Below are 15,466 nucleotides of genomic sequence, written 5' to 3' on the forward strand. Positions count from 1 at the left end.
CAAATCTACAATTTGGTTCCCAATGGAATACAGTTACATTGGTATTTCCAATGGATTGTTTCAAAACAGGATCACCCTCCATTACTTCAAACATATCTACATCAAATATAACAACCCTTCTCATGCCTAGGTCATCCTAATAATCTAATAAACATTCCTACTTCTAGGCTCTCTGACTCATCCCATCCTAAACACTATTGGTGAATTGAACTCCTATCTTTCCTACTAAAAACTTTTAAATTATTGACTGCAGCTTAGTGAATGTTTCAGTGCTTGACATTTGGAGCTATGCTTCAGCTCTGTCCATTCTCCATATCATACTCTAGTCATCTCCCACTGCCAATGTCTCTGAAGTCATCAATTGCTCTAGCTCCTTCTGCCCAGAACACCTTTTCTGACTTTACTTTTTGAAATACGATCCATCTATGAAAGGTCCAACTCAAGCACTTAGTTTTAACAAAGCACCCTGGATCCCCAAACATTACATACTGTCCTATAGTTCCTTTTATACTTGTTTTGTTGGTCCATTTACATAAAAGCTCGTTAAAGGCAACAACACTCTCTTAACTCATCTTTGTTTCAATGTAGTCACTAGCAAAGGGATAAAATGAACGTTTATTGAATGAACTGGCATTCAACACTTACAGAATGAATGAATGCATCACAGGTAAAACAGAATAACAAATATTTACTGAGCGCTTACTGTGTGTCAGGCACTGTTCTAAGGGTTTTACTCGTATTAACTCATTTAATCCTTATAATAGCTCTGAGATGGATTTATTGTTCTCCCTGTTTTACATATCAGGAAACTGAAGCAGGGGATGGTACAAGAACTTGCCACAGTGTTAAATGGGAACCAGGAGTCAAACCCAGGAAATCTAGCACCAGTCACTAAGCTAGAAAACCTGCAATCTTTCATCTGTCAAACCCTGGTTAATCATGCCCTATTTACTAGTATTGTTCTGAAGCAATACACTTCGAAATAAGCAAATATTGTCCTTATTTAATTTAAAAACAAGTGCTAATAGCTAAAACTTAAGCACATATATATTCTAAGAAAATACATTAGTCATTGTCCTTGTTTTTGATACTTAATCATATTGTAGCAGAGCATATATTGAATACAACTGACTTTCATGAATTAAATCACCACCATACTGCGTTTTTAGATAGTACTGCTAGTTATAAACATTCTACTTGGTAATTCTGTACTATCAGTAATTCTATAATCTCAAACATGAAAGATCACAAAAAAAGACAAGGAAATTGAACAAATACTGCAAATTCCCAAAGGCTTGGGCTTAGATGGGAACTTCAGAGATTTAGTCTAAGTGATTTTTTTACACACCAAATCCTTTCTCCACCATTTGAAGTCTTTGTGAAATTCTACTCTGTAAAACAATTCAAAGCAGCTGCTTTGGTTGAAGGCAGAAAAGGAGCCCAAGAGCTCTACCCATCAAATTTCCTCCAAAGACCTTGAAACTAAGCAAAATTCTGGAGTTCCAACGAAACATGAAGACTATTGACCACACAACACAATGTAGGCCTTCTCCCACGGTATCCAGAAGGAACTTCATCCAAAATCAAATAATCTTCATTGACATGGAACCTTCTAAAGCCAGCACATTTCACCTGATAGCCAAAATTCACAATCCTTTTAAAACCTCATTAATAAGTCCTGGTTCCCTCTCCCAGTACCACAAAAATGAAAATGAACAAACAAAAAGCAAGCCTGTTTCCACGACTACATGACGGTGTTCTAATAAAGATCTTCTCTCAGTAAACTCCTTTTATGATCTGATTTTCAAGTATCTCACCTTCCTGGATTGCTCTCTCCCTTCCCCTTTAATTTATCAGAGCATGGGGTTCAAAATTAGGTAAAGTTTCCTGCTCTCCAGGGTACCCAAACTGGTAGTTTACATTTTCTAAGAAAAGTTATAAAATGAAGTCACACTTTATACATGTATGAGCTTGAAAAACAAACATTTCTGATGCATGAGGAAAAAAGTTTGTGTGTTTGTTGTTATTCTCTTATGCCTCTCTCCCTGTTTAGACAATTAATTTTGTTTAGGAACATTTTTTAGTAATTCAAAACATCCACTAGTATCAACAATACCTCATATGATGGTTTCTATACTTATTATGTTCATAGTTATTATCTAAGCCCCATTCCATGTGTAAGACATGGTGCTAAAGGACAGAAATATACTGGTGAAAAAGCAGAGACTGTCCTTGTCCTTATGGAGCTCATAGTCTACTGGAAAGGAAGACAGTACAACAAGAAATTACAACAGAGTGTGGTTCACATTAATGCTGAAGATGCTACAGAAACAGAGAAAGGCAGATCAATCCAGTCTTGGGGTGTCAGGGAAAGTGTTTAATATTTATAGCAACTAATCTTAAATGTTATTCTTTGACAATCCAATTATTTATTTCTCTAATATTTATAAATTGTTATACAGTGAGGATTAAAAGCAACTTACAGGTATTTATTTCCAAAATATAAATTCACAAAACAATTATATTAGCTTCTAAAATGGCTTTAACACTCCACAGGACCATAAATTAAAAACCAAAGAACTCAAATATTATGTTTTTTGAACTGATTTTTAAAAATCTTTAACATTCAAGTTTCTTCCTTTATTAGTTTGGATTTTTCTCTTTAAAAAACATGCCAGATTAAAAATAATTTGGGCCAGGCACGGTGGCTCATGCCTGTAATGCCAGCACTTTGGGAGGCCGAGGCGGGTGGATGACCTGAGGTCAGGAGTTTGAGACCAGCTTGACCAACATGGCAAAACCCCGTCTCTACTAAAAATACAAAAATTAGCCGGGCATAGTGATAGGCGCCTGTAGTCCCAGCTACTTGGGAGGCTAAGGCAGGAGAATGGCGTCAACCCAGGAGGCGGAGCTTGCAGTGAGCCGAGATCGCGCCACTGCACTCCAGCCTGGGCAACAAAGCAAGACTCCGTCTCAAAAAAAAAATTAGCTAGGCATGGTGGCAGGCGCTTATAATCCCAGCTACTGGGGAGGCTGAGGCAGGAGAATCACTTGAACCCAGGAGGCGGAGGCTGCAGTGAGCCGAGATGGCGCCATTGCACTCCAGCCTGGCTGACACAGCAAGACTTCGTCTCAAAAAAAAAAAAAAAAAAAAAAAATAATAATAATAATAATAATAATTATAATTTGTAAGCTACCCAAATAACTTCTTGTTTTTTTTCCAAAAGGGACTTTAATAATATTAAAATCAGTACTTTGATATCTCCCCCCAAAAAATACTATTGAAAGTAAACAGACATTTTTATAAATCTAAAATACATTAGCAAATAATTTACCTACTATGACCACGTTACAGACATTAGAAGTCTTCTCAAATTGAAAAAAATCACATAATAAATGCAATAAAAAGCACTACATAAATGATATTTTCTTTATTTTAAATCCAGAGAATGATTTAATTTAAGAAAAAGTTCTAGACATGAAAAAAGTCAGAATAAAATAGTTAAGGGATAAGCAGAACACAAGGCAAAAAATAACATCAAAACTTCAATGGCTAATATGAAGTCTCTGTATTAAAAACAACAAAAAACGGTAAAATTTTATCAAGAGACATAAGTAAAACGACAAACATAACAGTCCCTAAACAGGAAGACAGTGCTGTTAAAATGACAATTGTGTTTCAGTTATCAATTGAATGCAATTTCAAACAAAAACCAAGCTTAGTTTTTGGAACTTGATAAAAATATTACAAAGCACATCTATAAAAATAAATGGCAAATGCATGGCTAGTCAAGGAAATTTTGAAAAAGAATAATGAAAGAAGACAGAACACTGGAACAGAATAGAATGACCAGAGATCAACCTAAGTAGGTCATAGAATTTAGTAGATGATAAAAGAGCATTTCAAAATAATAGCACGAGAATGGACATCCATAACTAATATTGAAATAAGTTGGTGATAGTTTGGAATAAAAAAATAAAATTAGTTCCCACATATTGAAATAAAATTCCAGCTGAACTAAGGAACTAAACTGAAATCAATGAATAAAGGAATAAGAAGATGGGCACATTTATCTGCACCAAGTGTAGGAAAGGCCTTTCGCAGCATAAAAATGAACTCATAAAGGAAAACATGCATATCTGACTTTGCAAATACGAAAAACCACGCAACAAAAGGTGTCATAGGAGGCAGATACTGTTTAATGGGCACAGAGTTTCAGTTTAGGATGATGAAAAAGTTCAGATGGTTGGTGGTGACAGCTGCCTAACAAGATGAATGTATTTAGTGCCACTGAATTATACACTGTACACTGAATGGTAAAGTTATATTTTACCACCAATTAAAAAAAAGATATTATCAAACATTTACAATTTAAGCTGGGAAAAGTATTTTCACCATATGGCAGAACCACTGTTTGCAAAGCATAAAAAAGTCTTCAAGTAAAACTCATATATTTCAATGAGTTTATGCAACTATGGTAACTAGCACATAACTAATTAAGGTCTCAAATGTATCTCATGAAAGCTTACACATACATGTTTTGAGTATTTTCACCAAAATAATTCTCAGCCAAACCATTTACTTACCTGCTTATCTCCTGGCAAACCTTACTTGAAGCAAAACTAGATTTTTGAAAAAATTACTAAGTACTGCAGAGACAGAGAGAGGGGTACACCCAGCAAGCTGCACTGAGATGTGTTCCCCCAGCCCCAGCAACGTCACAAGTCCTTGCCTTTTGGCTAAGGTTTAAAACTTTCCTAAGTTAAGACTTCTCTAAGTGTGTAATGGCAGCAGAGTTCATCTACTGGGGCTTAGGTGTCAGTCAGTGTTATATTTAGGGTAAACATACACAGTGACATTTTCCTTAAAAGCTGAACTATTTGAGTTTTCCAGGTTGGACATTTTATAAACTGTTTTACACCCCCACCCACCAAACCATTGCTGAAATTAGTTCAAAATCTGCATGACCCACAAAACCCCAAAATAGAATTTAATTTGCCAAACTGGCTTTTTGTAAGAAAACTCATGAAACAAGTTCCTGCCTTTCTGCAGCCCTACCCTGTAGTTGCTAATCCTAGGAGCATTGTCATACCTGACTCAGATACCAGCAGTACATGGGACAGTCTGCTCCTGGCCCTGGTTAGGGGCCTCCGAGGGTAGTCTTCATTAGACTGCACGTCACAACTCTCAGGCTGGGAGCTCCCCCTCCTGTCCTCACCTGTAGCCCCAGAGCCACTCCCATTAGTCCTCTCATCATGTGCTGGGCCTGAAGACCCCCCTTGTGGCAGAGTCCTAAAGGAAAAGGCGGATCTCGTACCATCCGGGCCATTCACAACACAGGCTCGGCTGGTTGAAGGACGTTCCTCATCAGAACACCTGCTAGTTCTCCTTTGAGATTCCTGGGGCCTGTGACAGCAGCATCTGGGGCAGACAGAACTCTCTGCATCTCCCTCCTCCATGGCCTCAGAGTCCTCTGACCCACCGGGGGAGCAGGTACACTGCCTGGACACATCCGCTTCTGTAGGGCTAGGCTCGGAAGAGCCGCCGCTGTTCACCGTCCTTACAAAGTCGGGGCTTTGAGAAGCAGTGCTGTGTGAGCTGGAGTTTCCCACTGTGCTGGCGGTGGTGCTGCTGCAGCTGGGATAAACATCCTTGTTTTTTTTCTTTTCAGGAATATCCCTAGCTGCTTTCATATCGGCTTTGATCTGCTCACTGGTGACCTGACAGCCTTTCTCACAGCTGCTTTCCTCGAGGGGAAACTGCTTCGACTGGCCCATCTGATGGGAGTTGTACCTCTTTCGAAGTGGAGTCTTGCCTTTTCCACTTACTGCTTATAGAAAAAGAAGAACGGCCCGAGGAAAAGAAAAGATTTCAGTATAAATTCTGGACAAAACGCAAGAGTAAATTTGGAACAGGAAATAATGTATACTAAACACTAATTTTCCTAAAGTATAACTGATCACATCACTGAGCTGCTATAAAATTCTCTATGGCTTCCTAGTGTATACCTGGTTTATACTCCTTAGCTATGCCTTCAAACCTCACTATGATCTGATTCCAAACCATCTTTCCGTGTTGTACCCTCCATATTATACATTGTACATTCCAGCTCCAGCTTTTCTCTCAAAATACCCCTGCTTTACTACCTCAGGGCCTTTGTTCTCACCAGTTTGTCAGCCCTGGTCCTCCCTGGTCCTCTACTCCATCTCTTCTGCACCCCGACCCCAAAGCAACTGTAGTTGTAGTATGTGCCCTGTAATATTACTACCTATTGTTTTTGACATGACTCTTTAACTAGACTAGAACTTCTGTAAAGACAGACCATGACTTACTCATCTCTGTATCCCTCACAGTGCCTAACACAGTACCTGGGGCACAGTAAGGCTCAATGAAGATATAAAGGAATAAACAGGTTTTGTCTGGCCAACAGAGGATTTAGTTGCTAAATTTAGAAACTGCACTGTCTGGGAAGGTAGGTTAGTCAGCTGGTCATATTACTTTTCCTAAATTTCAGTTTCCATAAAACCTTCTTTCAACCACAGTATAAAGTTATCTGAATTTCTTAAAAGAAATAAAAATGGAATAATGAGTCGATGATTAGCAAATTATTTCAAGTCCAAAGAACTAAACTTTCCAGATAATAGTACTACATAAATGTTTCAGGATCAGTGTTAAATGTGTTTTGAACATTCGAAAATATTAAGGAGTAAGAGTACCCAAGGAAAAATGACTGGACAATTTGCAAAAAAAATCCATCTTTTGCTAAAAGTGGTAAGCACATGGTTCTGAGAAACCAAAGGGAAGGAAAGACAAGGAAGAAGTATGAACTTCAAAGTTAAGAGAGAAGTACAGTTTCTTGGTGAGGCACTGCAGAGGGTTGTTGCCTAGATTTAAAGGGATGTGGGGGATTATAAAAATATACTTTAGGACTCCTTCCAGCACCAAACTAGCCACCAATATTCATTAAGCACAACTGGACAGATTATCAACTGCGGAATGGTTGCTTTTCATTGCTCTGGATGACTCAGTAGTCATCCCTTACATGAGGCACAGGCTTCTCGCTCACTAATCTCTGACACCCTGATGCCACAACTGAAGCCTCCACTGTAGACTTATAATCCTTACTTCTCTTCTTCCCTGAGCCCTCATTCCACAACACTGTTGTGTTGTATTGCCTACAAGAGCACCACCCAGATTTCCCTGTTACTTGGGCAAGTGCATTTCTTGCTTCCTGTCACATTCCATAATATATGTTAACTGCACCCAAGTTGTCATATTAAGGCCAAGTGTGTCAGTTCTGATAGTGACTCTCATTAACAGTTCAGAGAAAGACAATTTCTCACCTGACAATTCCCTGGACTGCACTGACTCTCCAGTTTTTTCTTCACGTTCAGAGTAACGCCGAGTACCGTTCTTAGGAATCCAGACTTCTTGGAGTTCTAGACTATCTTCTTCATCATCACTCTCTGAATCATGAACAGTAATTGGGGTTGGTTTTACTACACGCTGAAGACCACTGGGTCCTAAAAAAAAAGCACAGGCCTAACAGTTACTTTTTGCGCAAGAAAAGATCTAATGCAAAGTACTGTTTCCAGGGATCTGGAATCAATAGAGATGCTTTGTGGCTCTATACAGCCTCCCCTGGCACACATTTTAACTGATAATGCACTTGGAAAAGATACTGTGAAAGCAACTTAACTCTAAACTATTATGTCAACATTAAGTATGATTAATATGCCAACCAACTTGATGCATTTCTAAAGGCAAATTAAAATAGAAAATGATAAAGCATCCCCTTGCAGGACCTTCACTATTTCAAAGAGTAGCATAAAATCATCCTAAAAATAATCTAAATAACAGTGATAATAATTTTAAAACTAAGCTACATATTTTCTCAATTTTTCAAACATATGAGCCAAGGCTAAGTAAATGAAGATGAACTCAGAAACATATGGGACTGGTAAATAAGACTCCATATTCTTTGAGTATAGATCTATCTCATTAGATGTAGCAGATACATTTTTGAAGGCTAGATGCATATTACATTTTGGTTGAATATGTGTATTTATGTAAAAAATGTTTTATCTGCTTGGCAGTATAGCTTTTAAACCTAGCTCTTATAACCTAATTCTCTCTGACAAGTGACTAATATTAGCTCCATCAATAAATGTACGCTCCAAGGAACCTAGCTTTTTTCCTGTCACATTGTACAACGCCTGACACAGAGTAGGCACTCAATAAATATTTGTTGAATGAGTGACTGCATCTGTAACACACTTAAAACAGGGTAGCATATTTTTGATTCAAAGACAAGGTAGCATTCTAACAGGCAGGGAATGAGAAAACTTCAGTTTTCTCAATTTCAATTCTGTCCCTTGATTATTGGCTGAGTGGTGTTGAGCACATCATTTAAACTTTTGAAAGAAAATTAATTTCCCCATCTATAAAATGAAAGGCTATGCGAGTTAATCTTTAAGGGCCTAAGACTCTATATCCTGTCTTAAGTCAGCCAATGGCAAACAGAGGCTAGGTTTTGGTCTGTTTACTAAACCAGGTCAACTTCTCAACTGCTCCTCCTCTCTAACTGAATTGAGGGGAGGGCAATAGCAGAATATTTAATCAGGTCTTTTATTTTCCCATCAACAATTTGAGTGCTTTCTTTTTCTACACATACATGGACAAACACATGCACACGTGGCTATAAAGAAAAAGCAGTTGTTGCTGCAGTCACAAATAATAAAAGACAAACTTTAGTAAGATACATGCAACAAGAATACCAGCAATGTATTACAGTTCTCAGTAATCAATAGCATAAAACGTATCATTAGCTGAAAGGTCAGAAAACAATCATTCTCGCTGTCTCATGTACTTCATTACAGTTAGGCCATAGTTTCAGAATGATGAACGTGGGATGGATCAGATGATTACCTGCTTGTTCCTCATCAACATCCACAGGAATAATTGCCTGGCTGTGAGCTGGAGTATTATTTCCACTCTCGGCCACCACCTCTCCATCTTCTTGGACGATGTCTTCCATCTCATTTAATGCTTAAACAAAAATATATACAAAGTAAAAACCAAGAGAAGTATAAAGAACTACAAGGGCAGGCAAAACTGTGGCCGCCCTAAGAACTGAACAGTCCCGCTGATTACTAGGCCTGCCCTGAAAGAGCAGCATATACTGCATACACTGTGCTTGTTACTGCAGATATTAACAAGTATTTAATCAGTCTACAGGAGAGAAAATCACAGATGGGAAAGGATCATTTGGTGGAGAAAGCCCATCAAACTCATACAAACTCAAACAGTTAACAAAGAAACAAGGCAAAATATGATTAAGCCAAAAAGATGCCATTCAGATTAATGTCAGTGAATTATATGGGAGAGGTTTGAAATTTAATGGAGACAGTGGGAATTGCTTTGGTTTTAAACAAGCACAATAGCACACCTCCCCCTGAATAATTGCCCAGCTCTAGCCTGCAATATCTGTATTTCAGTTATTGCCAAAATGAGAAATGACCTTGCCTAGAAAGCTTTCATGATAAGAGCCAATCAATTTTCTTCTTTCATTCAATTGACTAACAATTATGAGTAGCAGTAATTGATGTGAACATACTCTATGGCAGGCTCTATGCTAAGTGTTTATAGAAACATTTTCTTATTTATTTCTCGTAGCAATCTTGTGTGAGGGCATTATTACCAGCCTGATTTTTGCAGTTGAGGAAACGGAGGCCTAGAGGTTTTAACAGTTTGCTAGGATTTAAACTGAGGAGTTTCTAGAGCCTGCTACACTACAGGAACTATGAGCAAGTGGGAAATTTATACTCCTTGCTCTTAAAGAGGATGCACACATTCTGGCAAAGATGTTAGACACATAGAATAAGGTCAGAATATACTTGCTAAGATCTATAACAGTTCAAAAGTGCAAAGGGAACATAGACAAGGAGCAACTAATTCTCTCATTGGGTCAAGGAAGGGTTCACTGAAATAAGGTGACATTTCATATACCGCCATACCAGGAAGAATGCTGTATTTTTCAGAAGAATAGTAGTCCAGTGGTAAAAAAACACAAAAAAACAGTTATCTGTGTTGTGATAGAGATGCGAAAGAAAAAACAAGGCTGAAAAGGTAGCCTGGGCCCCAGATTGTTAAAAGCTTGGAAAGCCTTGCTAAAAAGCTTAGAATTGTTTGCAGTAGGCAGAGGGAAACTACTAGGTTTTTATGCAGGGAATGGCATGAAAAGTACATTCAAACATCAATGTGATAAGGTTTTCCAAAGTTGCTGAGCAACTGCTTTTAGGTTGCCAGAATAGCCTTGCAAACATTTAATATGATACCCGAAAGTTGTTTAAACAATTTCTTTCATTGCATTCATTTGAATACTTACTGAGCATCTTACTACAATTTGTTAGTATTCCTTGGAGCTGAGAAACAGTGGTGAAATTCAAGATCCCTAGTCTCATGGCTTACTCTAGTTGGGGGATAAAAAATTTTAAAAATAAAAATAAAAACATCAGATAGTAATGCCTTATGTAACAAAAAGTGTGATGTGACAGAGAATAAACTGGTGGCTGCTTAAGATCAGATGGCAAGGAAAGACACCTCTGAGATTAACATTTCAGCTAAGAACTAAAAGTCAAGAAGGAGCCAGCCATGAAAACATGGAGGGAGGGAATTCTAGGAGGCAGTAGTTAGTGCAACGGTAGGCACCAGCTGTCATGTTCAAGAATGATGGAGCGGTGGAAGTAGTACAAGATGAGGGCAGGCCAGATCGTACAGCATTTGGTGGTCCAATTTAAGAACCTGGATCTTATTCTAAGGCAATGGGAAGCTATTAAAAAGTTTTGAGTAAGGTATCAATATTGTTTGGTTTGTTGTTAGAAGACTGCCGTGGCTGCTATAAGAACTAATTTTAGCTGGGCAAGAAAATAGGCCAGTTTGAAAGCTATTAAAACATTTAGGTAAAAAAAAAAAAGAGAAAGGTCTGATGTAGTAGTAGAATGGGAAAGGAGAGATGTAGGCCTACTGGAGAGATGTTTCAGAGACATTCAACAAGATTTGGGAAATGACTCAATGTCTTGGAGAGCAGGTAGGAAGTAAAGAAAAAAAGCATAATGTCTTGATTTTAGTCTCTGGTAATTAAATCGGATGATGGTGCCTTTGGGCTAGTGAAGATACAAATGATTCTTGGTTTTGACAAAAAGAATAATGTCTTGATTTTAGTCTCTGGTAATTAAATTGGATGGTGGTGCTTCTGGGCTAGTGAAGATACAAATGATTCATGGTTTTGACTTTTTTCCTTTGTTGGAAAATATTTTATTATTAAGGTAGTACATCTTTTTCAGAACAATTTTAACTTACAGAAAGTTATATATATGTATATGTATACATACATATGTATGCTAACTTACAATTAAACATCAATATTCACCAAATATTTTGTTTAGCTGAAATGTTATTTCAGCTGTAAAAAAGTGTTATAAAGAATTCATTGCCTCTTAACAAAATAATTTTTATGCAACGAAATTGTTGCATAAATTAATAGAAATTTATTATCAGATATAATATTTAGTGGTTGACAACTACCTGCCCCAAAGTGTAAAACAAAATATATTTACTGGGATTTTTTTTCAGACTGTAGTTTGCCCTTAGGCTTCAAAAATAAAAATTTTACAAAATCAGTAGTTTTCAAAGTATAGTTCCAGACCAGCAGCATCAGCACCACCTGGGCACTTGTAGAAAATTCAAATTCTTGGCTGGGCGTGGTGGTTCATGCCTATAATCCCAGTACTTTGGGAGGCCAGGTTGGGCAGATCGTGAGGTCAAGATGGAGACCATCCTGGCTAACACAGTGAAACCCCATCTCTACTAAAAATACAAAATATTAGCTGGGTGTGATGGCATGCGCCTGTAGTCCCAGCTACTCGGGAGGCTGAGGCAGGAGAATCGCTTGAACCCAGGAGGCGGAGGCTGTAGTGAGCCAAGATCATGCCACTGCACTCCAGTCTGGGTGACAGAGTGAGACTCTGTCTCAAGAAAAAAAAAAAAAATTAAAATTCTTGGCTTGGTGCAGTGGCTCACACCTGTAATCCCAGCATTTTGGGAGGCTGAGTTAGTTGGATTGCTTGAGCCCAGGAGTTGAGACCGCCTGGGCAACATATGAGATCCCATCTCTATTTAAAAAAAAAAAAAAAAAAAGCAAATTATCTGGCCTCACACAGACCGAATAATTGGAACCCTGAGGGCAAAAATCAGCAATGTGGTTAACAAGTCCTCCAGGTGATTCTGATGCACACTCAAGTTTGAAAACCACTGCCATAAATAAAGCTGCAGAGCAATTTCACTTGGCAGTTAATTCAGGCTAATGGGGTGGAGGGATGAGGGAAGAGGTGCACCATGACGCTATATTTAAAAGCATTAAGTACCTGGAATGTATGTTTTAAATCAAAATAGAAAATTAGTTAAATGATGTATAGGTAAAACTACGGTTTAAAGTTGTGATTCCTTAGAAAGTAGTTACATAAAAATAGACACTATGCTTTAGCAATTACAGAAGCATAATTTTGACACATAGGCAAATGTAAATTGTTAAAAAAACATGAACATTGTGGGGCACAGTGACTGTCTCATGTGTGTAATCACAGCATTTTGGGAGGCTGAGGCATGAGGATCACTTAAGGCCAAGAGTTTGAGACCAGACTGGGCAACACAGTAAGACCCTATCTCTACACAAAATTTTTTGAAAAATCAGCTGAGAGTGGTGTCACGCGTTTGTAGTCCCAGCTACTCAGGAGGCTGAGGTGGAAGGATCACTTGAACCCAGGAGTTTGAGGCTACAGTGAGCTATGATCACGCCACTACCCTCTAGCTTGAGTGACAGTGAGACTCTGTCTCAAAAAAAAAAAAAACCCCACAAAAAACTGTAATCATTTATTCTTATTTTAGAATGCTGCAAAATTCAGGTAATCAAGTTATATTTTCAGCTAACTAGCTCACAATTAAGTACTCTAAGTTCTAAGACTTCTCAAAGTACAAATTTAAGATAATATCCTGCCAAATTATAAAATTTTGATAAATATAGTAACTGTGAAACAATAAATCATAGTTTTGTTGGAGTTAATTTATACAAATTAAATAGCTTTTAAAATTATACAATGCCCCTGTAATTTATTTTACTGTAATTTATTATTATTAATTATTAATTTATTATTATTATTATACTGTAATTTATTTTACAGTAAATTACCTCACGCAAGCTGAAGAAGTTAAATACAACAGAGCAATAAAGACTGGTGCTGCTTCATTTGGGGGCTGGTCCAAAACCAACTAAAGGCCCATGCATGTAACGATTTGTTTTTAAGACTCCGGATCTCCCTCTGTCACCCAGGCTGGAGTGTAGTGGTGGTGATCATAGCTCACTACATCCTTGAAAACTCCCCACTCAAGTCATCCTCCCGTCTCAACCTCCTGAGCTTACAGCCACGTGCACTGCACCTGGCCCAGACATGAAAAGTTTTCAAATTGTACATCAAGGAGAGTCAACATGTTAATACCAGTTTCAAAGAAATTTTAAAATTATTATTTTCACTTGAAGATTTGAACCATCAATATTAGTCAACTGTTTAACGTAATTCCCCATTACCCCTTTTATTATGAAGCCCTGTATTTCTTTGTTTCAACCAAAAATCAGTCTTTTTCTAGTTCCTTAGTTTGTGGGAAAAAAAAATCTAACTTAATATGTGTGTGTGTGTGTGTATACGTGTTTAATAACAAATATAACTAAACACATTACCATGTGGGAGTGACCTGTGGAATCTAAGGTTTTCTACCAATCTTCATTTCTCTACAAATGCTGCCATTGCCTCTGGTTTTCTTAGGCTTCCTCTTGTTGAAGCTGTTTAACCCTTCAATTCTGGCATTTACGTATTGCTTTATACAATTATGCTTTATACATTATGTATTTATTCTTTGCTTCTCAGCATTTAACAGCATTTGAAGATACTATACTTGACAACAGTCCTAGGTAACTGCTGAAGCTGAATCCTTCCATAGTAATTATGGCTTCTTAAATCAAAATAGCTTATCCTATATCTTGTGTATTTGGTTTTTATGCCAAATCTCTCATCTTCTGAAACCGTATTTATAAATCAAATTAAGATGTAAGTTCTATTTTCTTAAATCAAATACAGATACAAATTAAATCAAACATGTTCTTGAATATTTTTTTGGTCCTTGTTGCAACAATATGTGATTTCACAATGGCAGGCATTCTCCACTGTACTGAAAAGTCTATGGCAAAGTAATCTTCCAGTGAAGTCTATAATCTGTGTGTCAACTCAAACCACAAATGAGTTCACAGGATTTGGGTAGTTCTGAATGGCAGCTGCTGTAAGTTTCCCACGTAGAGCCCATGTCCTCTGAAACGCAGATCTTTATAGTAATAGTAACCTGTACTATGTACCACAGCACTCAGGACAACAAAACAAAGGGACAATACATGACTGTCTTGCCCTCTCTTTCCCTTAACACCTGTTGGCTCTGCACTTTCATTTTTGCATTTTTAAGTGAGATTGGTTGGGGAAAGATTTTACACCTAGGTTTGAAATGCTTAAGAGTATACCATGGACATAAAGTACAGAGCTAGATATAGCTGCATTTACTTCAGAAAAGCATAAAAGTTAAGGCTGGAAATAAAGATTTGGATTTAATACCATATAGTTGGTACTAAAACCTTGAGCTTGAGTGAAAATGTGTAGAGAAAGATATCATGGACAAAAGTGGAATACAGGAGGTGCTACAAGCAAAGGAAAATGAGGTAGGAGAAAAACCAGCAAAATCGTTTCAGAGATGCCAAGAGAATAAAGTGTCTCAAGAGTGCACAAGTCTAGGCAACAATGTCTAATGCTGCTGAGATGTCAAATTAGATGAAAGTGGCGAAATGACCTCCAGATTCAGTAAGACGATCACTAGTGACTTTGCCAAGAGCCAAAGTGGAGAGTTCTATAGGGACCAAGTGAGATGAGAAAGTGAAGACACTGCCTACAGATGATTCTTTTGTCAGGAACTGTGTACTCAGAGTGCCCCTAAAGGAAATCACAGGGACCAAGTGAGATGAGAAAGTGAAGACATTGCCTACAGATGATTCTTTTGTCAGGAACTATATATTCAGAGTGCCCCTAAAGGAAATCATGCCCTGTACACAGTACGTTTCATTGTAAAAGCAGGTACATAATATCAGGGCACCCTATTTCTCATTAATTACTGTGTGCCAGAGTAGGCAAATGGGGAACAACAAAAGGATGGCTAGAAAGGATTCCTTTTCCAGTTCCTAAGCGTCAGCTGGGAAACTGGAAAATTTGGTAACAAAACAATCTCACATCACTTCACTCATCAACAGAGGGATGGACGGAGCACCTTCACACATGGGTTGGCACACCACAAGTATTCAATATATATTAACGAACT

The 15,466-nt window shown here is 37.8% G+C and overlaps 1 protein-coding gene across 6 annotated transcripts in view; it reads right to left on the reverse strand.

Annotated features, from left to right (window-relative positions):
- FBXO38 (F-box protein 38) overlaps nucleotides 1–15,466 on the reverse strand; it is an 80,557-nt gene that overhangs the window by 9,542 nt on the left and 55,549 nt on the right. For 3 of the 6 annotated variants that reach the window (XM_055285715.2, XM_055285716.2, XM_055285714.2), the window contains 3 exons: nucleotides 8,930–9,049; nucleotides 7,345–7,524; nucleotides 5,094–5,828 (listed from right to left, as the gene is read on the reverse strand). In XM_055285715.2, coding sequence (XP_055141690.1) covers nucleotides 5,094–5,828; nucleotides 7,345–7,524; nucleotides 8,930–9,049 — 1,035 coding nt within the window. The remainder of the gene's footprint in view (nucleotides 1–5,093; nucleotides 5,829–7,344; nucleotides 7,525–8,929; nucleotides 9,050–15,466) is intronic. The other 3 variants (XM_055285717.2, XM_055285719.2, XM_055285720.2) reach the window with 3 other exon arrangements.

Source organism: Symphalangus syndactylus, chromosome 7 (assembly GCF_028878055.3).
Source record: "Symphalangus syndactylus isolate Jambi chromosome 7, NHGRI_mSymSyn1-v2.1_pri, whole genome shotgun sequence".
NCBI classification, from domain to species: domain Eukaryota; kingdom Metazoa; phylum Chordata; class Mammalia; order Primates; family Hylobatidae; genus Symphalangus; species Symphalangus syndactylus.